At 43.9% G+C, this 26,193-nt stretch overlaps 1 protein-coding gene across 2 annotated transcripts in view; it reads right to left on the bottom strand.

Moving 5' to 3' along the window:
* Positions 1-26,193, bottom strand: part of PKHD1 (PKHD1 ciliary IPT domain containing fibrocystin/polyductin) — a 240,228-nt gene that overhangs the window by 23,044 nt on the left and 190,991 nt on the right. For both annotated transcript variants that reach the window (XM_083435262.1, XM_083435263.1), the window contains one exon: positions 4,414-5,416. In XM_083435262.1, coding sequence (XP_083291388.1) covers positions 4,414-5,416 — 1,003 coding nt within the window. The remainder of the gene's footprint in view (positions 1-4,413; positions 5,417-26,193) is intronic.

Genomic DNA, 26,193 nt, shown 5'->3' with positions numbered 1-26,193 from the left:
ATGACAGACCCAGCGGACGGGCTGTTTCAGCATATCCCAAGGTAATACCACTTTAAGCTCCATATAAACTCTTAACAGCTTCTATCCTAAAACTAGACCGTAGGTGGTAGAGTTTTTTACGATATGTTATAATAGTGCAATAAATCTGTTAGCTTAAAATCGAATCTCCGTGGCCTTTTAGAGAAATCATCATTAAATGCAAAGCCCTCTTAATGATGCCATCCCGGTGAAATTGTTTAATCTGCAAAGGGGGTGAAAGGTCACCAAATGAATTTTTTATAATACATCAACTTGACACGCAATAGGGAAAACTGTAATAGATAAAAGCAAAGGAAAAGGGCACTGTCTTCTTCTGATAGGTCAATAGCAGCCAAGAGAGTCACTCATCCACTTTCCCTTCACTGCTGTGCTCCTTTCCCATTTAATATGGACACCCAATTAATACCTCAGCACCATAGACAACCTCATTTTAGGTGAATTATAGCAATTCCTTCCCCCTTCTCTGAAATGAAAGTGATCACAATACATCATAGCATTGCACGAATTAACGTTAATTGATTCCAGTTCCCAAGCATCGATGGGCCACTTCTATAACCTGGGCCTTATTGGGAGCTGGAAGGGATGGAGGCAAGATTAGATTGCAATGTCCGTTGCTTTGGCGACGGAAGTCACCTGACACCTTGTTAGGTGGTTTGTACGGTTCTATTGCAAACCCCAGTGGGGTCGTCAGTAAACTGGAGTGATGTCCAAACATCATTACAAGCTGCTTCGATATTAAAGCGAAGGGATTAACACCTTATTGCAAGCAACCTGGATTTGTCACTGTGCTGTCGTTATCCAATTTCTAGCTGATAATGTGACTATGGCCTGTGGGCACAAGGTCCTCCAGCTAAAAGGAAAGTATAAAAAACATCCAACCTGCCCAACAGCTAAAGTCGTTTAACCCCTCACCCGCTGTGCTTCCTGCAGATGAGCTATGGTGTTTGTTTGTTTGTAAACTATATTGAAACAGTGGGCAATGGCAAAAATGGGGTGGAAAAACTTCCACACTCTGGGGCCTAATTCTTCTCTACCAGGTAGTTATTTTCTGTCAGCTCAGATACTCGTTGTAGTGAACAAAGAAAAAACCCCACTTTTCATAGGGTTAATTTATGTTGATGTTAATACATAGTGACTTTTGAAATGGATTTTCAGTGCACTGAAACAGTCTTACAAATGCCTGCAAAGTTCTCATAACACAACACCTCCTGGCCATGCCTGAATTTTGAATATTTTCCAGGAGATGGTTTTGTCCTCCCACATGATGCCCAAAATCTCCCTGACACAGTGCATATGGAAGGCATTGAGGTGTCACTCCTGGCAGGCGTAAGTTGCCAGTGACTCATTTGCATAAAGCAGTGTGCTCAACACACAAGCTTGGTAGACCTTCATCTTGGTAGTGGCCGTTAGCATCACGTTCTCCCATACCTTTTAGAGACGTGAGCCATTTACAGCTGCCTTGCCAATACACTTGCCCAGCTCAGCATTGATGGAGAAATTGCTGGTTATGGTGTGACCTAGGTAGACAGAATTGTCTACCTCAAGCGTGTGCTTACCATTGCTGATGCTGGCAATGTTTCTTGTTTGTTGTGGAAAGGTGGGAATCAGCTCTATTACGTGTGTGTGTGTGTGTGAGAGAGAGAGAGAGAGAGAGAGAGAGAGACTGCTAGAATTCCCGGTGAAACTCATCGCTAAACATGGCACTACATTTTTCTTCAACTGAGTTGCCTTTGATTAGGTATGTTTGTTTTCCAGGGCAGAACATTGGAAAGCAGGAGCAATGGTTTTTGTTTGCTTGTTTTGTTTTCTACTAGAATTTAGGGACCTAAAACACGCAATAATTAGGCCATATTAATATTGGTTGAAGCCTTGGAGTTGAATTAATTGTTGGGGTGTTGCAGAAAACCATGTCCCTTCACAGAACAAAGATAGATAATTTGATTAAAGGAACCAAAATTTGATGCCTATGATGCATGCACTATTTTATACCTCTTTCTATGCCTTCACAACAGCCATGTAGAAGGCAGAATGTCAGCAAAAATAAGTGTACACAGTTTTCTCTGTGTTTTGTTTATCAGGGTTGTTTGAATGTATGATGTGCTTGCCTTTAATCCCTGATATGCTGCCCCTTCATCTCTGATATGATTCAATAGTTTAGGTTGTTTTTAGTAGTCCAGTGCATGGCAAGAGGGGAAAGACAACACACACACCCTCAGGAACAATTTGAGCTGCCTGCACAGCTCCCACTACATTTCTCAGGGTCTGCTGCCACGCCTCCTGCACGTTCCTGACTCTTCCTTTTGTGCCCATCTTCCGACTTGGTCAGTCCAGCAGCTGCTATAGAATCAGATAGCTAGCTCGGAATTATTGCTTGCATTGATGCTGCTGTGGCAGTCGTCACAGTGGGAGAAATATGTTAATTTTCATTCTGTGGGTCTTGTATTTACAGGTCTCACCCTAGTGAGATAAGTGGATTTCCATTGCTCTTGGGCATAAAGTGACAGTGTTGAGTTATAAAGGCCTTTTAGATAGGTTTGCTATGGACAGTAGATATTAAAAGCAGAGCACAGCTTCAGGGTATTGGCATACCATGGGGGAATCAGTAATGTGGGAATCAAACCCTTTAATTCTTGTGCACTGGTATGAAGTAATTTAACCCAAATTAGCTATGGACAGCCAAAAGTGTAACAAGATGATGCATTGTTTAGTGGCAATAATAAACCAGCAACATAATCCTCTGCATGTTTGCTGAGAAGTAAATCCCTACTGTGTTGAAGGGGACTTACTTTCAGGAAGGTATACACAGGATTGTGACCTAAGTCAGAATCTGATGTATTTATTTGCACAATGCCCGAGATATGTCCAACCACAAGGTAAAATTCCAAGTAATCAACCATTTTTAAGTAAGCAGCTTACTTAACTATCATTGATCCTGACAGTCTCTTTGTGCCTTGTCTATGAAAAGGTGAGAATTGCGCTTCAGCTGGACAAATGTGAAGTCAGAAATGGGCCTGAGTCAGGTAGCAGCAGTTTACTGTACAGGAAGGCTTGTGTAAACTCTCTCATTTCTGACAGGGCCATATTTCTCAAATCCCTTTTCCTTATTAAAAGGAAAATAATTGGGAGTGGCAGCCATGGTGAGAGCGAAGCATGTAAGCCCTTTGCAAATACTTTACTCATGCAAGGTCCCCCAGTCATGTCCCCAACATAGCACATGTGACATCGGGGGCAGGACTTCTCAGTGTGGCCCCATTTCTCATTCATGTGTTTGAACGTGATCCCAGTTCAATCACTGAGATCATCTGTAGGAGTGTCTTTAGTTGTCCCCCCAATTAGTGAGGTTTATCTGATGTCAACACAAAATCAAACCTTCAGGGTAATTAGTCTAGTCTTGCGAAAAGTTCTTCATAAAAAGATTCAGCAAGCATCTTCAGTTTTACTTTTTACACATTTGCTGAAAACTTTTCTATGCCACCTAGTTTATACTTATACAATTAATGTGTGTGTGTGTGTGTGTGTGTGTGTGTGTTACAATTTGCTGGTGATTTGCAATTTTGTTTCCATTGTAGCTATAATTTTTGTACACACAGTTTGATAAGCTGTATATATAGTGTTGGTGCTGACCTTTAAAGCCCTAAACGGCCTCGGTCCAGTATATCTGAAGGAGTGTCTCCACCCCCATTGTTCTGCCCGGACGCTGAGGTCCAGCTCCGAGGGCCTTCTGGCGGTTCCCTCACTGCAAGAGGCCAAGTTACAGGGAACCAGGCAGAGGGCCTTCTCGGTAGTGGTGCCCGCCCTGCGGAACGCCTTCCCATCAGATGTCAAAGCGATAAACAACTACCTGACATTCAGAAGACATCTGAAGGCAGCCCTGTTCAGGGAAGTTTTCAATATGTGACATTTTAGTGTATTTTTCATCTTTGTTGGAAGCCGCCCAGAGTGGCTGGGGAAACCCAGCCAGATGGGCGGGGTACAAATAATAAATTATTATTATTATTATTATTATTATTATTATTATTATTATTATTATTATTATTATTATCATTATTATTTGCTTTTATAAACAAAAAGTGCCTCCATAGAGCTGTTCAAATAACATAGCCAGAGTCGGACGAGTGGTTTGGGCTCATTGACTCAAACTAATCTTGGCCATAATTTGAAAGTGATGGTTGTTGTACCACTTGCTTCAGTGAATGAAGGATACAGGAGAGTAAGCCTTTGGTCTAAGTGCTTCTGTGTCAGCCACTCTTGCGAGGCTCCCCCCACCTGCTGCCCTTCAGATCATCCCTCACCACTGACGACATTGACAGGCAATGAAAAGTGCCTTTTACATTAGGATTTACAGCATTACTATTTGACGCAAAGTCCACTTACCTAGAACTTCCCTCTGCTGGAACTGAAACCATCACCACTAGGGTATCAACTGGTATTTTGAGGGCATGCTGAAGTTCACCAGTCTGTTGGGCATTGATAAGAGTATTGGCCAAACTTGTCAATCTGTCACCTGAAAATGAGGAGGCAAGCTTGTACCTTCGGAAGTGTAATGGCTCACTTATTTCAAGGATCAGCACTCTCAAACCAGTGGATGAATGGGGTGGCAGCAAGCCCCCCAAAACTGCTGAACCTGTTTGGGTTTTCTGTTGGCTAGCTCTATGGTGAATGAACACACATGACTTCATAGGGGGGCACTGGTGTTTTCTCTTTGTAGCATTGTCTGCTATGGTATTTAAGGTGCTCTCACTTCCAGATGCGTTGAGGGCTGTTCTGACTTGGTCCCACCCAATCTGTAAAAAAATAGCCAGTCTTTGAATCACCGCTGTCTCAGCCTCTGCTATAGTGAAAGCAACATGAAGAGAATTATATGTGTGTATTTCAATAGGTTCATCCCAATGAATGGCAACATACAGAAGATTCTCATGAAAACTGAAGTAATTGGTTCCCGACACAGCATTTGCCAACGAAGGTCTGGGAAACGACAAAACTGGTGGCATATAGTTCCCTTTAACAAAAACACGGAAGCTTCGTGGCTGATCGTAAAAGATAGCTAAGAGAATCCTTGTAGCGTTGTGACCACTATTTAAGTAGAGTCTTAGTGACCAAGGCACTGGACCATTAAAACAAATATTTGAGAGCTTGCTCGATGGGAATATTGAGTAAAATGTTGATGAATGCTCTGTGGCACAGCAGGATCCCTGTGAAGTGGCTTCGCTGAAGGTATCAATGAAGGTGTCAGTCACCAGCACAGGTGGAGAGGGCTTCCAGTTACTGGCATCTGTTTCTGTACTTTCTAAAATCACCACTGCATAGTATGTTTCTCTACAGAAATACACATTTGATGACGGTTTGTAGATGCACTTTCTGTCTTCTCTGTAAATGCCTGTTAAATAAATAATACATCATCAACACAGACTTGCCAACACTTGTAATTTTGTCGCAAGACTTGTAATATGTGACAGACATTTCTCTTTACACAGTCTCTGAAGAGGTAAACAATTGTACAGCTACATTATTAGCTTTCATCGAAAGTGTGATTGGGAGACCAGATGCAAGGGCGGGGAAAATATGTGCCTACTCCAAATGACAAGGAAAATTAAAGAGTAAAACTGGATGCTGTTTTCAAAAAAGAAAATGCACTTTTTAGATTGAATCCTTTATTCATATCAAAGTAATAAAATGCATAATTGCATTTCATTAATGTGTTTAGACATAAGATTGCTGACTGAGTTGGCACTAATGCAGAAAGCTGATGCCATCTAGGTTCTACAGATGTATCAGTGAATCATTAGATCACTGAAGGTTCTGACTGGAGCAACAAAAAAGAGATGGTTTTTCAGTAGATTTCATCTGGAGGACAAAACTGAGCTATCTTATTCCAGAAAAGAAATTCACTGAAGGAAGAGGTTATTATAGCAGTCCCCAAATATTTAAAAGGTGCCATAAAAAGAATCAAATTTGTGATAATTCCTTTAAGGATGAACAATGGCCTACAACCGATTGCATATCTGATGTTCTCAGTACAGTGGTACCTTGGGTTACAGATGCTTCAGGTTACAGACTCCGCTAACCCAGAAATAGTACCTCGGGTTAAGAACTTTGCTTCAGTATGAGAACAGAAATCGCGCGGCAGCAGGAGGCCCCATTAGCTAAAGTGGTACCTCAGGTTAAGAACAGTTTCAGGTTAAGGACGGACCTCCGGAACGAATGAAGTTCGTAACTAGAGGTACCAACAAACTACATTTTCCAGAAAAAGCATTATATGGTAGAGGTGGTAAGGAGGAGTTAAAACTCTTTTTAAAAATGGATTAAGTTCTAATAGGGGTAGTTTTTCTACCAGTAGGGTGGTCTGGGGGCACATGCAGATTGGCCTAACCTTTCCACTGTGTGGAAGAATATGCCAATGTCTCAGTTTCTCAGTTTTCCGGTGTTTAACTGAGTTCTTCATATTTTGCATCCATTTGTGATTCTTATTATTTTAGTACCAACCACTGAATTGTAGCCCCCAGAACATTGGCCATGAGGGTGTGTGTGTTTGTGTGGGTGTGCGCCTGCACATACACGCAACAGAGAGCACAGGTATGAACATAGGATAATTAGGGTAGGACCAAGGAGAGAAAGCTGAAAATCTCGGGGCCTTTCTGGACTTGCAAATCACTGTGTCTAGTTCTGGACACAACAATTTAAGAATGATATTGGCAATCTGGAACGTGTGCAGAAGAGGGCGATCAGTATGATTGAGGGTCTGGAAACCAAGGTTTATGACGAATGGTTGAGAGGGTTTGAGTGTGTTTAGCCTGGAAAAGAGGAGACTTAGAGGAGATATGATAGCCATCATCAAATATCTCAAGGGCTATCACATGGAAGAGGGAACAAGCTTGTTTTCTCCTGCTCTGGAGGGTAGGATCGGAACCAATGGCTTCAAGTTACAAGAAAGGAGATTCAGACTAAACGCCGGGAACAGCTTTCTGACGGTAATAATAGCTGTTTGACAGTGGAACCTACTCCCCCAGGAGGTTGTGGGCTCTCCTTCCATGGAGGTTTTCAAGCAGGGGCTGCTGGCCATGTGTCGTGGATGCTTTAGTTGAGATTCCTGCATTGCAGGGGGTTGGACTAGATGACCCTCAGGATCCCTTCCAGCTCTAAGATTCAGTGATTCACTAGCTACAGAACTGCTGCAGCCTTCCTCATTTGATGCCTTGCAAACAGCTGAGTCAACCATTCCCCTCCCACTGATCATCCCTCTCGCTGAAGAGGTCCTGCTCCTATTCTGCCATTTGCTAGGATTTGCATTTGTGTAAGCTCCCTCTTCTGCAAAGAGGTTGCTAGAGTCCTGGTTGGTCCCTTCCTCTTCCTCCGCCCTCCCTCCTTTCAGAATCACCTTTTCTGCCAGTCACAATTTCTGCAGCCAGCCATTTCGATCACTTTTAAAATGAAACCCACGCTGGCCTTGGTAATCATAATGTCATTTACAATTTACCACAAAACACGTTTATTCAGTTAGCAGCACGTTGGAGAAAAGAGAACTCCGTATGAACTCGCCGCTGAAGGCCTAATCTGATTATTTCCTCATGAAAATCCAAGCAGGGGTGCTTGTAAGCGGGGCTGGGGGGGAGGGGGGGAGAGGTCTGCTCACAGCTGACTCTCATAATCAACACAAATAGATAAGTGACACACCGTGTCAGGGGCAGCGTCTAATCTGCCCTGCGGCTCTCCTTGGAGAAAAAGGCCAGAGTGGACAGGGCTTAATAAATACTGATTGACCACTGAGTATTGAGGTGACATGTGCTATTTACATTCGAGATGAACAATAACAGTGATAAATTCCAGAAGCCTTCCTTCTAAATGGCTAAAATTAAGTTAAGCGGGTTATATATTTCGTGTGCAAAAGTGAGGGGAGGAGAGAATTGGGGTCCGCAGATTGGGGTGTGCAGGTGTGGCACAAAAAGTCAGAAAAGCCAAGAAGATGGCGAGTGCATGAGATAAAACTAATTATATGCGGAAGAGATTTTTTTTTAAAAAAAAAAAGAATGGGGGAGGGGCTGTTGTGTTTATGCTTCAACACGCGACACTGAGCACCATGTATGGTGCGATCAATGGCATCAGATGTGCACATGGATGTGTTACACAGTAGCCTATTGGGTATTCAAGGGCAGCAAAGTGGAAGTTTGTGTGTGCTCTCTTTTCGTACAATCCTTTTCACATTAATTTTTCTCTTTTCCCCCCACACAAATTCTAAAAAAGAGCTCCACACCAAATTTGTTATTTTATTTAATTTACTTCTTTCCAAACACTCAGGTTGCTTGCAGGGCTTCTGACAAATATTAACTTTGTGTCAATATTTGTCCTTCCTGTCGTGAAATGAGGATTTTCCACCTCATTTCACATTTGAAAAGAAAAATATGCCGTTGGGGTCCTCTTTGCTGAAGAAAAAAAACACCCCACACAATTCGTATCCTTTATTTAGAAAATGGACCAAAAGGGAAGGTTTTTTTAAGTGGGTTTTTTTTTAAAAAAGAATGGATGTTTTACTTAAAGGCACGGAGACTTTCGGTTTTTTACCCAGCTCCCTCACCAATGCCCTCAAATGTTCTACATTTAAAATTGAATGAAATACATCAACATTAATGATTTCCCCCTTTAGGTTAGCATCACCATTTCTTTCTACTAATTTCTTCCCCAGTTTATGATAGATTTCACATTGCATACTTGTAAGGAAAAATTCGGGAGCATTTGACTAAAACAAAGAGGTGTCATCAAGTTTCTCTAATATGTATTTTATCAAAATAAAATAAATGCCAAGCAGTGTTTGTTTCCATCTGCCTAGGTTTGCTAGTCACTTATTTCTAATGCTAATATAAATGCAGCTACCATGTTAAAAGCTAAAAGTGGGGACATAATTAATGGCACACTATTTACTCACTGTAGCCTAGTGGCCCTGGGCAAACTATACTCCATAAACCATACTCCCCCAGAAGTAAGGAAGACAAATAGTTCAGTGGACAACTGAGAGAACTTACATGTTAAGTTTCCCGCCATCTCATAAACTACCTTGTGAGAACTTGCTGTATGAGCTTGTGTGAGAGAAGAAGCAAATGCTGTGTGATATATATATATATATATATATATATGGAGTAAAGAAGCATCTTGAAGGAGAAAGGTTAAGACTCCCCACCCCTGCAACTGGGTCATGTCATTTTAGGGGGTGAAACTTAATTTTTGCACATTTCTTTAGTAATCGATCTTAAAAATATAGTTTCGGGTGTGAGGAATTCAAATCCTCTATTGTTTTTGTGACTGGACAACATTTAGCTTGGTAAGTGTACGTTTGTTGAAGAAGGACATACTGTAAACTGCTTTCAGAAAACCAAAGAACTTTTAATTTTACCTTCTGAAAATGTCAGGTAATGCTTAACAACAACAACTTGACAATCATTTTTAATTATTTCTATGCAGTTTTACACACATGCTACCTACAAGCAAAACTAATTATAGTAATTTAACCAAAATACCTCTTGAATTCCCAAGTCATGTTACAATTTTTTAGCACTCCTCATTTTTGGAATTTCAAAGTGGAAAGATTCAGCCTTGGCAAACCCTCCTGCCTGTCCCTCCTGAAGCTGATTGAAGTGAGTGGGTGGCCACTGGAATGATGTGAGATGGGTTTGCATGCAATATTTAATTCAGACCTCAGTATTTCAGTATCTCAGTTGACTACCTAGTCACAACCTTCCTCACCACAATGAATTTAAAGTCTGTTCAAATGATAGCAATTACTTCTAAATTTTCATAAAGCAGATAAATGGGCGTATACGGATGCAAATCCAAGTTGTTTTTGTCAAAACACCCAGACTAAATCTGCATGCAAACCAATGTGCATGAGGAGCCTGAGGTGAAGGATCCGTGTCCAGAAACACACATTCCTCCTAGTCCGAAAAGTGGGACTAGAGACCCTCCAAAAGGCCAAGAAGGCAGAGATGGGAAGGAGTACTCAGTTTTGGCAGAAACCTCTTATTTGCTGAGAGAAAGAAAAGCTCTCACTATTTGTGGCTTGTTTGTTAACATGGGGTGAATGTAGCAATTACGGTAGTGGTTTTCAACCAGTGCGCTGTGGCACCCTGAGGTGCCTTGAATGATGGTCAGGGGTGCGACAGGCAATGTTGGCCTCTGTCCCTCTTTCCTTCCCTATCTCCTCAGGTGCCCTCTTGTGTCTATGCCTCCCAAAGGCTGGCACAGCTGTTTGTTGCAGCAGCCCTGGCTACAAGCTCCCCAGGTGAACGGTGCCTCTGGGGCTGGCCAGGGGATGGCCTCAGAGTAAGAAAGCAAGCGGACAAGGCAGTGGCGTAGCATGGGGGGTGCAGGGTGGGCCGGCCGCACCGGGCGCAACATCTGGGGGGGCGCGCTCGCACTCGCAGCTCTCTGCCCCTACCTGGCTCACTCACTCTCTCTCACTGCAGTGCTGGCTGTGCGAATCCGATCCGAGCCACCGGGTCGCTGCCCACTGTGGAGGGGAGGGTGCCAGGCGTACGGTACGGTGCGGAGAGAGAGCGAGGGACTATCTGGGGGAGGGACAGTGCAGCGGGGGGGGCGCAAATTACTTGCCTTGCCCCGGGTCGCCACCCACTGTGGAGGGGAGGGTGCCAGGCGTGCGGTACGGTGCGGAGAGAGAGCGAGGGACTATCTGGGGGAGGGACAGTGCAGTGGGGGGGGGGCGCAAACTACTTGCCTTGCCCCGGGTTAGGGGGCGCAAATTACTTGCCTTGCCCCGGGTGCTGACAACCCACGCTACGCCACTGGGACAAGGGAGCCCAGCCAGCCAGTCCACCAGCCCTTGCTGTTGGGAATGGACAGACTAGTGGGAGGCTGGGCATGCAGGCAGGGAGGCACTGTCCTGGCCTTTCTTGTGCTTGCTGTGTGCAAGGCCTGCCTGGGAGCTGAGTGCCTGGTGCTGCCTCAAGTTCACCACTGGGCAGTCTCCATTGGGCCACCAAGGCTGGGGGGTATCCTCTTCCCTCTGTGGGGCAGGGTTAGGAGGCACCTCTCTTTGGGGTGGGAGACCAGGGGCAGCAGCAGCTGCTGCCCAGAGGACTCCCAAGGAGAGGGGAGGGGAGGCTGAGGGAACATTCCACAAGGGAGGGTGTTTGAAAAAGGGTGAGCGGCTGCCAGCTCTGCAGGCAAGGGGTGACCCAACTGGGCTCCTGAGTCCCATGGGGTGCTGCAGAAAGGATGTAGTTGGTCTTTGCTCGATAACAAATGTTGGAAATGTAAAGAGACGGAGGGTACCTTCTTTCACCTTTGGCGGACGTGCCCAAGGATTAAGAGCTTCTGGGAAATGATATATAATGAAATGAAAAAGGTATTTAAATATTCCTTCCTGAAGAAACCAGAGGCCTTTCTCCTGGGCATGGTCAGCCAATTGCTGTGAAAGAAGGATAGAACTTTTTTTATGTACGCCACAACAGCAGCAAGAATACTCATCGCAAAGTATTGGAAGACACAAGAGCTACCCACCCGGGAAGAATGGCAGATGAAGCTGATGGACTATATGGAAATGGCGGAAATGACTGGCAGAATCCGAGACCAGGGAGAAGAGTCGATGGAAGAAGATTGGGAAAAATCTAAAGTATATTTACAGAAATATTGCAAAATTAATGAATGTTAGAAGAATATTGGAATGAAGTTACATGGTTTTAGCAGAAGTGTTATTAAGAATTATACAAAAATTAATTGTTAATGCGTTAAAGTGGAAAATTTAAAGTTAAACTGTGTTAGGATAAATTATAGAACAAAAATTGAGAAAGAGGGAAAGGATTTGCTGAACCAGCTAATTTGAACTAGAATACAAAAAGGGAGGTGTGAGGAAGTCGAGGAAACAAGCATATGAAAGATAAAGAAATGAAATTTGGATGTGTTTTTAAATGTTTTAGTTTTCTCTTGTTGTTCTGTAGCATTGTTTTTTCTTTTTATTTTTGATGTATTGTCTGTTAAATTTTTTATTGTTTCTTCTTTTCTTTTTTATTCTTTTTCTTTTTGTAACTATTAAACATTTAATAAATATTATTAAAAAAGAAGAAGAAAGGATCTAGTTGGTCAAGGGAGCCATGGACTCAAAAAGGTTGAAAACCTCTGGATTATGGGATGAATTTTTATTATGCACAGGAGCAAGTCTCCACTCTTGGAATTTTCTTTCCACTTCCTTTTGCTTTCTGGCTGGTTGTATTTCAACAGTAGCAATTGCTTTGCTTAGCCTGCAAGTGACGTGTGTATAATAAACTTAGGAAGCAGAATTATATTGGGTCAGACCATTGGTCCATTTCACTCAGTCCTCTCTAAACGGACTAGAATTGGCCCTCCAGGGTTTGGGGCACAGATCTTTCCCATCTGTACCAGGAAATGCCAGGGATTGAACCTGGAGCCTTCTGCACGCAGAGCAGATGCTCTACCACTGAGCTACAGCCCCTGCCCAGCTTTATACCCCCCAATTTGGAACCAACATTATACCCTCCATTTCCCAACTGCACCTTTTCTCCCTCATTGTCTTCTGCTGATGGAACATCTCACCACCTGGCAATTGCTGGGCTCCTTCTGACGGTACATGCAAATAGGAGGAGGGAAACTTGCATTTGCACTGGCATTTAAGTGATCCCACATACAGTCGTACCTTTGTTCTCAAACAGAATCCATTCTAGAAGTCCGTTCGACTTCCGAAACATTCAGAAACCAAGGCGCGGCTTCCAACTGGCTGCAGGAACTTCCTGCACTCAATCGGAAGCTGCGTCAGACGTTCAGCTTCCAAAAAACATTTGCAAACCGGAACAATCACTTCTGGGTTTGTGGCGTTTGGGAGCCAAAGCATTCAAGTCACAAGGAGTTCAAGAACCAAGGTATGACTGTATCTACCTTTCCCTGCCGCTTTCCTTCCCTGGTGTGTGTTGTCTTATAAAGATTGTAGGACCTGAGTCTTATTTTTTTGTTTTACGTACCGTTCTTATAGGCCCCCTAGAAACACAAAACCAATTGCCACAAATAACTAGTAAGAATCTGTTACAGAAGGAGAGATATGTCTGTATTTGGAATGAAAGCTGTTGGCTATCAAAAGACATCCAGCAGCAGAGGGCAATGGAAAGGGATTTAAAGGTAGGTACCTCAGGTTACAAACACTTCGGGTTACAGACTCCGCTAACCTGGAAGTAGTACCTTGGGTTAAGAACTTTACCTCAGGATGAGAACAGAAATCGCACGCTGGTGGTGCGGCGGCAGCGGGAGGCCCCATTAGCTAAAGTGGTACCTCAGGTTAAGAACGGTTTCAGGTTAAGAACGGACCTCCAAAACGAATTAAGTTCGTAACTAGAGGTACCACTGTATCTGGGTGATAAATGTTGCAACTCATCTGGAAAGGTCGGGGGGGGGAGGGATAGGATGGCTTATAATAAAGCGCTGTAGTTATCAATACCTGTTGAATGCAGTGGCGTAGCGTGGGTTGTCAGCACCCGGGACAAGGCAAGTAATTTGCACCCCCTAACCCGTGGATTTGCGCCCCTAACCCGTGGATTTGCGCCCCCTAACCCTAACGCCCAGATGTTGCGCCCAGTGCGGCCGGCCCCCCCTGCACCCCCCACGCTACGCCACTGATTGAATGTCTACCCTAAAATAAATAAAGGAAGATCAGGGTATTGTATTCACACACAAAAAGATAGGAGGGATAAATAAAAGGGATCCTCTCTACGATGATATCAGTGGCATTTGTGTATGTGGGAGACCAAGAAAGCTGCCTGGAGATTTTCTTATGGTGTTCTAGTCTATTACTTCCAGCCCTGCAGCCATCCACATGTGCTCTGTGGACCAGCATTAAAATGTCAGCCAGGGAACCTAGAGGCGTGACGTGACAAGAGGAATAATGGGTGGGGTCTGAGAGAGGGTGCCACAAATATGGGTCTATGGGAGAACATAGCAAGCTCAGCAGAATATGTGGGATGAATGTGGCACAATTTACTGGAAGGCAGAGATATGAGCTGAATCTGTACACCACGTAGTTTGAATAAACCTATACCGCAAGTATTTGCTCTCTGTGTTTCACAAATTAAAGCATTTACATAATATCACAATCATTTTGTTAAACCTGCAGCCCTATTGAAAACACTTGCCTCAACACAACTGGTCCTTGCCGATTTCACAGCAAATAACACAGCTCTCCTCCTCTTGAAGTGAAAACAGCAGTCTTTATCTTTTCTGCACTATATGCTTTTAAGGGGCTATTTCCTCTCAGGTTGTTTCTGTGTTAGCTGAACGTACGAGCCCACAGGCCTATTTCTACATGCAAACACACAGCTGCCCCCGGTCCTTTCTGACTATTGACCCTATACAAGAGAAAGCAAAACAGCATTCTTTTCAAACACAATACCAAGCCTTGGCACGATAAACACATCACATTTTTCCTTTCCTCTTTTCTTTTTCAGAATGAAGCTCTGATTTCATTGGATGCCAGATCTAAAAACAAATGTGGGCTGTGCCAAGCGCTGCTCTGAGCTGTGGATATAATGGGATTTGAATGGGAAGTCCCGGACACAATAAATCTGTGCCATATGTGACCATTTCCTGTGTCAGTTCCTTTCTCATAACCAGTGGACTCCCCCCCCCCCCGACGTCGTTCCCTTTCTTTCCCTTTCATGACCCCACACCAGGACTCTGAAATCTTTCATGGCTGCTTCTCCGCCTGGGGCTCTTCCACAGCAGTTGCATAAATAAATGAAATTGACAGCAAACATCATAACAGTTAGCAGGAGTGTGTACCCACCACAAGTGCCTTGTCCTGCTTTGCAAGAGAAATGGAAGAGGAAAGGACTTATTATGGGGGGGGGAGTATGTTCTTTGACAAGCGAGGGGGTAGGGGAATTAGTAAAATAAACTTGCTAAGACTATTGTTGTCAAAGTGTTTTGCTTCATCTAGTTACAAATTAGGAAAGGTCTTTGGTTCTTCATCCTTCTACTCTCCATTTTCCATCGCCACATTCCAAAAAGGGGTAAATTTGCAGCTGAGCGGTTTCAAAAATAAAACTCCCAGGTTTGAAAAATCTTGCCTTATTTCAGGTCAGGCCTATTTCAGTTTGAGTCCTAGCTCAAACTCGGCTCATCCCCCTAACCACCTCCCAAGCAAGAAAAAAAAGAAAAAGCTACCTTTGAGAAGGCTGGGGAAAAGGAGCTGGTGATGAGGAAGGCTTGCTAGATACAGGAGAAGGAGCTGTTGAGCAAGTTCCGGGGCATCATTTCTTCCTGGGGAGCAAAGGATTCGTAGTTTTTTTTGCCTCCCAAATTGAATTGGGAAGCAGAAGGCGCTATGGCTCCAAGACTACTGGCAGAAAAATTAGGTAGCGAGACAACCAATTTAGAAAGCTGATGCCAAGGTGCTATGAACTCTGGGAAGGTGCTTCTGGACAGAGCTATGAGCGCCACACAGCCTGTCTTGTGCCCCTTAAACTAGTTTGCTGCCCTCTTGTGCCCCATTGTCTGTGTCGGCATGTGCCTGCCATCTTGTTCTTTGCCTCAGGCGGCAAAATGCCTTGGGCCAAGCCTTGCACAGCAGCGTCATTTCCAGTTAAGGAAAGGCCACAAAGGGTCTGCCAGGGGAGGGGGTGTGCGCTTCATGCATTTTTCACAAGCATGGCCTGGGAATACATGGAGAGAGAAAGCACACTTTTGGTTCAAAACATTTGCAAGGAAAGCTATAAAAAAACCAAACCCAAAACAAAACAAGCTTGCATTTTGAGATGAGCCAAGGGGTGTTGTCTCATCACTAACAAATTATCCTGTTCTTTTGCAAAAACAAAGTCTGGAAATCAAATGATTATTTCAAAATAGAAACATTCCATTATGTCATTTATGATCATTTCCCAGTTAAAACAGTTTTGGGCCTCATGAATAAGAACTCAGGCATGTATAATGTAGAATTCCCACAAAACTCCTTGAAATATAAACCGTTCATTAGGGATGGTCCAAAACCAATATTCCCAATCTACGTGTCTAGAGAGTGTTCTGTGGAAACATCCTGAACCGAACACCAATTTGTGCACGTAGAGTTCTTAGAGAATTGACTAAATTCTAAATATAATAGATCATTACTATTAATTTTCCAATGTGGGATCAAGGTGCAATGTATTATTCTACCAGAGACATTTCTCAAGCAACAGCCATCCAGGTTGATGGTCATCACTTGCCTCCTGTGGGATCAAGTTCCATAGTTTAACAATGTCCTGAATCTTCCAGCACTGCCCTTTTCCGGACCTTTTGCAACTCAGCAATATCCTTTTTGAAGTGAGGTGACCAGACTATACATAGCGTTCTAAATACAGCTGCATCATAGATTTGTATAACAACATTGTGATATCAGTGGTTTTATTTTCAATTTGGGTGTGTGGGGTGTTAGAGGATGGGCAGTACCTGTGGTGGGGGACACATCATGCTCCTTCTGGGGTAGTTTGACCACCATTGGTCACCTCCCTGCACTTAGCTCTCAACTCTGGCTCCTAGAAGTTGACAGTGGCCACACCAGGGAATGGCTTCAATCAGCTGGTTAAACCAGGTGAGGGCAGCCAATGGGTCTCAAACCCTCAGTGAGTTAGGGACTTCCTCTGCATGTGAAGGGAGGCTCCAGTGGATTGAGCAGACGTAGTTTATGGTGAGTCCAATGGTCAAGAAGCTGGTTTCTGCACATGCTGTAGATGGAAGTGAGGGGCAGATGGGGCCTGTCCACCTGGGAAGGTGGCTCATCTAGGTGAAGGACAACTCTGATCCTAAACATCTGCTGCCTTGCAAGAAATCTTCAGAAGAAGAAAAGGCTAAGGAGTAAAGCCTGCGCAGATCCAGAGTGGAGTTCCTAAACAGTTGGATAGTGCCTTATATGCCTCCTTCTGGCAACTCCTGCAGCCAAGCTGGTGCCAAACATATTGCACTGCTTTCATTTGGACCACATCAGCGAGGCTGAGAGAAGGGTCCTGTCATCCGGGCAGCCCAGGACCATCAGCCCAGGACCTCCAGGCTTACACACTGCCCAGGCTTCCGCTCCAGGGAGGTCACAAAAACTCCATTGTCTCTCAAAACAGACAGATGCCAACAACAGCCATATTTTCAATTTCGTTCCTAATGATCCCTAGCATGGAATTTGCCTTTTTCACAGCTGCCGCACATTGGGTCAACAACTTCATTGAGCTATATACTATGACCCCAAAGTCTTCTTCCCGGTCCATCACTATCAGTTCAGACCCCATGAATATATGCGTGGAATTAAGGGTTTCATTGTTGCAACTTGTTTATGTTGAATTGCATTTGCCCTTTTACTGCCAAGTCACTCAGTTTGGAGAGATCCTTTCTTATCTCTTCACCCTCATTTTGTTTTAACGACTCTGAACAATTTAACATCATCAGCAAACTTTGCTACCTCACTGCTCACTCCTAATTCTAGGTTGTTTATGAACAAGTTAAAAAGCACAGGTCCCAGTACTGATCCTTGAGGGGGGGGGGGCCTCCACTACATCTCTCCATTCAGATAACTGTCAGTTTATTCTCACTCTTCATTTCCTACAACCTAACCAATTCATGATCCACAATAGGACCTCTCATCTTATTTCTTGACTGCTAAGCTTACTCAAGAGTCTTGAGTGAGATATTTGTCAAAACCTTTTTGGAAATCTAAGTATGTTTTGCCAGCTGGATCACCTCTATCCCTATGCTTGTTGACATGCTCAAAGAACTCTAATAGGTTTGTGAGACAAGACTTGACCTTGCAGAAGCCACGCTGGTTCTGCTTCAGTAAGTCTTGCTCTTCTATATGCCTGGTTATTTTATCTTTAACAATAAGATCTACGAGTATAGGGTGGTATAAATAACAACAACAACAACAACAACAACAACAACAACAACAACTTTTCACAAGTTTTTCCACCACAGATGCCAAGCTAACCAGCCTGTAATTTTCAGATTTCCCTGGGTCTCTTTTTAACAACCAGTGTTATATTGGCTACTTTCCAGTCCTCAGGTACAGAGGCTGATTTGAGAAGTCTCAGGTAGATGTCATGTGGACCTGGATGTTTGTCGGTTTTTATTTTGCCTATTAGACCTATAACTTCATATCCCATTACCAGTATCTGCCTTAGTTCCTGAGACTCATTTCCTTCAAAGGGAGTTCAGGCACCATGATATGCCCTATATCATCCACTGTGAAGACAGATGCAGATAATTCATGCAACTTCTCCACAATCTCCATATCCTTCTTTAGCACTCCTTTGACTCCCTTGGGGCCCATCTGCCTCTCTAGATGGTTTCCTGTTACTAATATATTTAAATAACTTCTCATTTTCGGTCTTCAGGTTTATAGCAATGCGTTTCTCAAATTCTTTTTAAGCATCTCCTACTGTTGGCTTGTACTTTTTTTTTTGGCCAAAGTTTCTGCTACTTTTTGTTCTCTTCATTCACACAAGACTATAGAATCACAGGGTTGGAAGGGATTTCAAGAGTCATCTAGTCCCTAAAGAAGCCATCTCACCTCTAACAGCTGTCTCTCCTCATTAACCATGTTGGCATCCTCTTCGCCCTCACGATGCCTTTCCTGATCTGTGGTATCCACTCCAGTTGAGCTTCTAATATTGTGTTTTTAAACAACTGCCAAGTGTTTTGGAGTGATTTCACCCGCCTGACATTGCCTTTCAACTTCTTTTTTATCAATTTCCTCATTGGGGGGACATTTCTTCTTTTGAAGTCTAATGTGACTGTGTTGGATTTTCTTGGCAATTGGCCATTTTCACATGCATTTAATGTACTAGCCCTTTGGTCATTGCTCCCAAGTGACTCAACAACACTTACATCTCACACTGGGTCCTGAGCACGACTCCAGGTCACCTGCAGTTCCATTTCATATAGACCAAAGAACTCACTTTGGAGGCCAGGTAGCACCTGTAGAAGTCTCTCTGAATAATGGGAGAGGCCAGTAGGCTTTTCCCATCTGGCTCATGAGAACTTAACTACAATCTCCATCATCCCCGGTGAGAAAATCATATTTCACACATTTCCGGGCCCAGATCTGAAGGAGGGAGAATTACAGGACTTAAAGGAGTGCTCAGATTGCAAAATTCCATGACACTGTGGTTACATTGATGAATGTGTAATAGGAAGTGGATTGCCAAGAAAAGGCATCTATTTCATGGGAGCTGAAAGAAAGACCCCCATCTCTTGTCACCTTCTGGAGCGGCAGCCCCTACACCGCTAAAGTTCAGTATGCTCACATCTGATGCCCAGCACATGCAATTCTCTGGCAGCGAGAAATGCGGCCCCCACCCTTATCCCTTGGCAGCCTGTCTGCTCTTCTCAGCACAGAGCAGCCTGCTCTGCATATGTGAGTCGCTTCACCATATTGCATATCAGGAGCTGGCTGAACATTCAGGTGAAGTCTTTAAAACATGCCCAACTTGGCAAGTCTGAGTCAAGCCTCCCGTGCCTGACGTTTTAGTAGACCACAAACAGAAATTGCAATGTACAGCTGGCCCTGTCTGCTCTTTTTTCCTGCATCCAGACCTTTCAGCCAGACTCAGCATGGGGGTGATTTCCTGGCAACACAGAAGCATTTCTCTTCTCTGATGCACAAAACCAGGTTTGAAAGCGGGCTGGTGCTTCTGGTGACCTTCTGCCATGCGAGATGAATCATCTGAACTGGAACTCTATTCTTTGCTGACCCAGATTTCAAAGACAGCTCTACACATCATGATGGCTGTGGGAAACGCTACTGGGATACTCATATTTCCCGCAGCACACACATAAAAGGTGGGTGCCATGCACGAGACAGGCGTCTAATAGTGGAAGTGTGGATTTGCAGATATGGAAACCTCAGCCTGTGCTAAGGAAGGTCGAGATCCCTTTGAATTCAGGTCTAGCCTGAAGTGGGATCTGCTCCCACCACTAGCTAGTACGCCCTTTCTAGTTCTTACCTTCTATCCACATTCAGTTTGGGAGGCATAGAAAACTACATATACAGTGCTTCCCAGCAGGAAATGCCATTTCTAGCCACGCTCAGTAGGTTTGTTTCCAGCTGAAAAGATACTCTCTGGAGTAAGACCTCCCCTGTAGTAAGACCTCTGTAGTAAGCTTGGCCACTCCACCACAACTAAACAGCTGAGAGTTCCTCAGAAATAGGATGGTAATGTGGTACTATTAAATATAGAAATATCAATACTAATTAAGAACAGGTTTTGAGGTGAGCCAACGGAAGGTGAGTGGTACTCAGTCATAGAGCATCTGCTTTGCATGCAGAAGGTTTGGGGTTCAATTCCTAGTCTCTCCAGGTAGGGATAAGAATCTCCCCGCCTGAAATCGTGGAGTCAGCATAGGCAACACCAATGGTCTGACTCAGTATAAGGCAACTCCCTATGTTAATTGTTCTGTGAATGAAGTGTGATCTCACAGTGCTGGGGGAGTGGCCACTGAGACTGGACCAATTGTGTGCTGGTGGGGTTTCTACCTGTTTGCTACCATAAGGCAACCAGGTGCAAAAGAGCCACCACACTGGACCCACCCATGTGGCTGTTTTGCTCACTCCTTCATTTTGCAGCTGTGTGGGAGTGCGCAAGAGGGAATCAATTCTGGCATCAGAGAGGATGCATCTAAAGGGAACATGAGTTGCTCTTACAGTCCTAGTTATAAATGGAATGTGCTATTTGGTAGAATAATGACTTGGCTAGAAAGTCAGAAGTAGAGCCAGATCTGCCCCCCGCCCCAGTTGAAGGAACTCTGTGGGGGAAGACTCAGCGCAAAGAAGCTTATATAGCAATTTCCTGTGATTAGTTATATTATCTGTCTTCGGAATCCTGCCTGCATGTTCTCACCCTCCAAGGAAGTGTGTTAATACATTTAAAAAATGCTAAGTGTTCTTCCTCCCCAGACTGTAAGGTTACCAGATTTTTTTTCAATGACTCCAGGGACACTTTAAATAAATAAATAAATACTACACGTTCGGGATGCAGCGATGGCGGCGGCAGAGGGCCGGCCGCTGCCTTGACCTCAACCGCCACGTTTCCCCTTCCTCAAAGGCTTCTATCTTCTTTCTCCATGAGCCTTGGCAGCCCCTGAGTTGTTGGTTCTTCGGTGGTGGTGGGGAAGCAGTTCCCGGTGGGTCAGGCATGGAAGGTGGAGAAGGAGGGCCAAGAGCAGTGGCAGTGGTGAGGCTCAGGCAGCGTGATGCCTCCCTTCCCATTGGAGCAGTCCCAATCCCATTCCTACTTGCATGCAAGCAGGAGGGGGCGGGGATCCCTCAGCTGGGAAGAGAGGCTTTCCATTGCCTAACTGAGAGATCCCTGCCCCCTCCTGCTTGCACGCAAGCTCTGATAGACAGCGTGAGGCCTCCCTTCCCAGAAGTTGGGAGGCTGCTCCGATTTGCTATGTTTCCTGGGGACATTAGATGAAATCCGGGGACATTCCGGGGATGGAATTTGTCCGGGGACTTATTCACAAATCTGGGGACTGTCCCCAGAAATGGGGCATCTGGTAACCCTACCCCAGAGCACTTATATTACAAAGATCCTCCCCACCCCTACCCAGACATCAGAATGCTGAGTTTGAAGAGAATGCTGCTTTCTTTTCCACCAAATTCACACTAGCATGCAAAACCAAGCTTATTTCAGTCCTCCTCTCCTTCAAACAAGAATCTCCATCCACCATCAATTCCAGCATGGATTCAAAGAACTAGGGGGTAACTTGCTATTATAGATGCTACATGGTTGGATATGACATCAGAACATGAAGAGGTTCACTCTAAAGTCAGACTGGAAAATACGATTATTGTTCTGGCAAGAACAGAAAGGGCAAGTACTAGTAGATATCAGTATACAATCAATACAAAATAACCTGTCAGCCATGAGCCTGCTTCTTAATATATGTCAAAAACATCCACCATGTGGCAGTGCAGTCCATTGACTTGGCAGTGCCTCCTGAAACATGCACCAAAGGAGTCAACTTTCCTGAAATTGAGATATGTAGGTCCTCCTGAAACCAAACGTGAGGGGGAAAGTGCAGTGTATTTCTCCATCCTTGGTCAATCTAGCAGCAACCAATTAAATATATGAGTTTTACAAACTAATTCTGCACTGACCTCTTTAAATATTGATAATAAACATAGCCCAGCATCGAGATGTCTACAATCCCAAGCCTTTTTATGATCTGACTCATGACTGGACAATCCTTCTCAAAGCTTGGTAAGGCACTAGGTTTTGGGAAGGTGGTGTGGGGCCCTCACAGGGTCCCAGAATCCTCCCACCTCCTTCTCAAAGCCGAGTTGGTGCTTTCCCAGCTTTGGGGCCCTGCCAGAGCTTTGAGCCTCCTTCCCGAACCCCACACCTCTCATACCCAGCTTTAGGAAGGCAGAACAAGGGCTGGGTGGGGAGCGTCAAATTTTGGCCTCACACAGGGCACCATATTGCCCCCGTCTGCCACTGTTCTTCCTTCAGTTGTGTATTACAGTCCTTAACAGTAATAATAGAACAGAAGCAAGGCCCTTTAGCATTCCCTCACCATCCGCCCGCCCTGAGATGCATGCTGGATGACTGGGCAGAGGTCAGATGTCTCCAGTCCCCTCCCAGAAGGTTTATAATGGAGTGAGCTGCTACCTTTCATCCTCTCTCATAATTTCATAAGGCAGAATTCCCCACCCCTCAGGCAAGCAGCCAGCCTGCCACTCTGTATTCATTCAAATTACACCGAAGCCCGAACTACATGCAACCATGGTCTGAGCACATGCAGACCCTCAGTCCAGAGGTATAATGCTGCCTCTAGAGAGAGAAAATATATAGTTCTTGGAAAACGTTTTGCTTCTGGCAGCCGGAAGATTAGAAAGATAGGGTGGGGAGGCAAATAGAAAAGATAATGATTCCATATTTGCTGGGGAAATGGCAAGTGCAATTAGAATTGCCATCTGAGTTGTGATCAAAATTCTGATTAATTGCTTACTGCTGTTTCACAGAGAAGAAATTAGTGCGTATCTAATTGGTTTTACTGGCATATACCCTCTGCCTTACTTCCCCAAATTTAAATGTACGAAATTCTGCGTTGGGGTAGGGTGGTCGAGGATGAAAACCTACTCTGAAGGCTAGCTTCTGAGCTTTTGTGTATGTTCATGCATATCTCTCAATTCATATTTTCTTGCACATGTGCTAAGGCTGTGTTGAGGCTTCATCAAACTCATTGTTAAATATCAAGAGATCAACAGCTGTGGTCTTTCCTGGAAAATGTGACCTAGTCACAATTATGTGTGTCCTGACTGTTCAGAAGCTAATTTAGTGCAAAAAACAGCCACTAGACTACTAAGTAGAGCAATTAAGGAGGAGTCTGCTGGTGTCTGCTCAACTTCAGTTCAATGGATCTTATTCCTAGGTAAGTGGGCATGGGATTGCAGCACTGATCGCCGGTTTGCTTCTGGGCACCTTTCAGAGTGCTGCCCTTAGTCTTCAAGATACCTTCAGGACTTTCAACTCCCACATCCACCTGCCCAACCATCAGGGTCATTCTTCAAAGGACCTGCTCAAGGAATGGGGCCTTCTCATCTGTTGTGCCTTGCCTTGGGACCACTCTTCATTCACCATGCTAACTTTTCGTTAATGTTCAGAAAGAAGCAAGATGCTGCTTTCTTTCCTGATTTATTGTGACAATTGTATGTATTTTATAGTTTGCTATCCAATGTATCATTCTTATCAAGAGAAGGAAATTAATATTTTAAATACATAAATAAAATAATTTTGATTTTCATGCTGAAAATTGCTCTCAGGAATCATGCTTTTTTTTCACAACAGTGAAGCAGTGGTACCTCGGGTTACAAACACCTCGGGTTACAGACTCCACTAACCCAGAAGTAATACCTCAGGTTAAGAACTTTACCTCAGGATGAGAACAGAAATCGCACAGTGGTGGCGCAGTGGCAGCAGGAGGCCCCATTAGTTAAAGTGGTACCTCAGGTTAAGAATGGTTTCAGGTTAAGAATGGACCTCCAGAACGAATTAAGTTTGTAACCAGAGATACCAAAATATATGATTATTTTCATTGAATATTTTAAGAATATCTGAAGGTGTACCTCCTCATCCATATTCTGGTGCAGTTTGTTATACCTAAATGCCTTTTAACCACTACAGTAGGACTGCAGAGAGTGTAATAAGATACTCGGTGAAATGCTAAAATTACCTTCAATAATTTTAGGGCTCCATAAGGTTTTGCCATTAGATATAACTAAATTAACTTCAGCACATATTTTTTTCATCATTACCAGAAAAAGGGAGAATGAATTAAAGCATCCTGATAATCAAGTATGTTCTTCCTTTTCCTCTTGTCCTCTAGTGAATAAATTGTTAAGCTAATTTGTTTTGGATTTATGATGGCATGCTCTCTGATAAGGGTGGAAAAAGTATCTTCAGAATTCTGCTCTTATAGTTTACGTGTGTTTTCATCGTAGTCAGATTATTTGTTTCCAGTTCCCACCACTTGATTCTAGAAGAGAACAATGTTCTCTGATCAGTCTATAATTACCTTTGTTTTTCCCTCTCCCCTCACCCGCTCTGTTATCTTTCTAATCTTCTATGTGTATCTTTCCCCTTCCAGACAGCCTTATTAAATTCAGATACCTCCTTAAGAGGCTGCCTTGTCTGACTGCTTGCTCTGTTCATGCTGCATTGGAGTGAAAGAAATGGCACAATTTCCCACAGTTTACTCATCCCACTGGTGTCTTCTGCTGGAAATGAACTAAATTTCCCACCTCACTTTCCCTTAACTAAATGCAGCTCTGTCAAAAGCAGCTGCTTCCTTTGAACCACTGGGAAGAAAATCAAGCAAAAAGCATTCAGGTTCATTAACAGCATCCAAAATCAACACAATCCATGTTCAGGCATTTGCTTGAACATGTGAGGTGTAAAACTGGGAATGAATACATGAAACCCTGACGCCGGGAGTGCAGGTGGGAAAAGAGTTTGAAAGAAGAGAGTTTGAAAGCATGTTCAGTTGGATGGGCTTGAAACCCTCCCCAACTCCTGATTGTGGGGAGAATATTTAGGCGTACTTTAAAATCTTCAGAACACTGCAGTCTGCAGATCATTTGCTGCCCAACATCTCATTTAGCTCAGCTCCCTGTCTAACCAGACAACTCTGCTACTCTCCTATGAGCCTTGCTACCTGACCTGTTGAACAGCTCCCAGCCTTATAAATAAATTTATCCCGCCCTCCCCAGCTGAAGCTGGGCTCAGGGCGGCTAACAACAGTAAAATGATAAAACATTCTAAACTCATTTCATTATAAAATTAATTCAAATCAGATTAATGGCAACCATTGGGCTAGAGTTCTGTGAAGGTTGCCAAAGGAGGGGGTCAGGCTGTGCCCTGGCCAAAGGCCTGGTGGAACAGCTCTGTTTTGCAGGCCCTGCAGAAAGATGTCAAGTCCCGCAGGGCCCTAGTCTCTTGTGACAGAGCGTTCCACCAGATTGGAGCCACAGCCGAAAAAGCCCTGGCTCTGGTTGAGGCCAGCCTAACCTCTCTGTGGCCCGGGACCTCCAAGATGTTTTTATTTGAAGACTGTAAGGTCCTACGTGGCACATACCAGGAGAGGTGGTCCTGTAGGTACGAGGGTAGGTATCCCGTAGGTATGTTCCCCTTGTTGGGAACGTAAATTAAGCTGTGCATCACTGGCGGAAATGGGACAAGTGCAACTTGCCTCTCCTGCTTTTGCTCCGTTTTTTTTAAGTTTGAGACTTCAGATTTCTATTCCAAATACTATTTGTGTATTTTGAAATATTTAAATATTAGTAGCTTTGTGTTAGGTGTGGAGCAACATCAGCCACAAATTACTACAAAGCCAGCTAGGGGTGTCAGTTTGCGATTTTTTAAAGAACAAGTCCTCACGAAAACTCAGCAGCATTTTAGTGTGAATTTCTCCTAATATACAGCACATTATCTTTGCATGCACTTTTGCCTAATATAGACCTTTCTGCAAAGTGATTTTGTCTTAAACAATTCATTTTTGCATGATATTTTCACATTGTATGCTATCTATGTATTCTTATGCACACTTTATCCCAGTGTATGAATTCTTGTATAAGCTACTTGGCTGGAAAATTGCATTGCAAAATTCACAGAAGTGTGAATTTTGAAGGCT

Source organism: Podarcis tiliguerta (genome assembly GCF_965153285.1).
Source record: "Podarcis tiliguerta genome assembly, chromosome: 3".
Classification (NCBI taxonomy): Eukaryota; Metazoa; Chordata; class Lepidosauria; order Squamata; family Lacertidae; genus Podarcis; species Podarcis tiliguerta.
The sequence above is the reverse complement of the archived record's forward strand: the minus strand, read 5'-3'. Positions and strand labels throughout refer to the sequence as shown.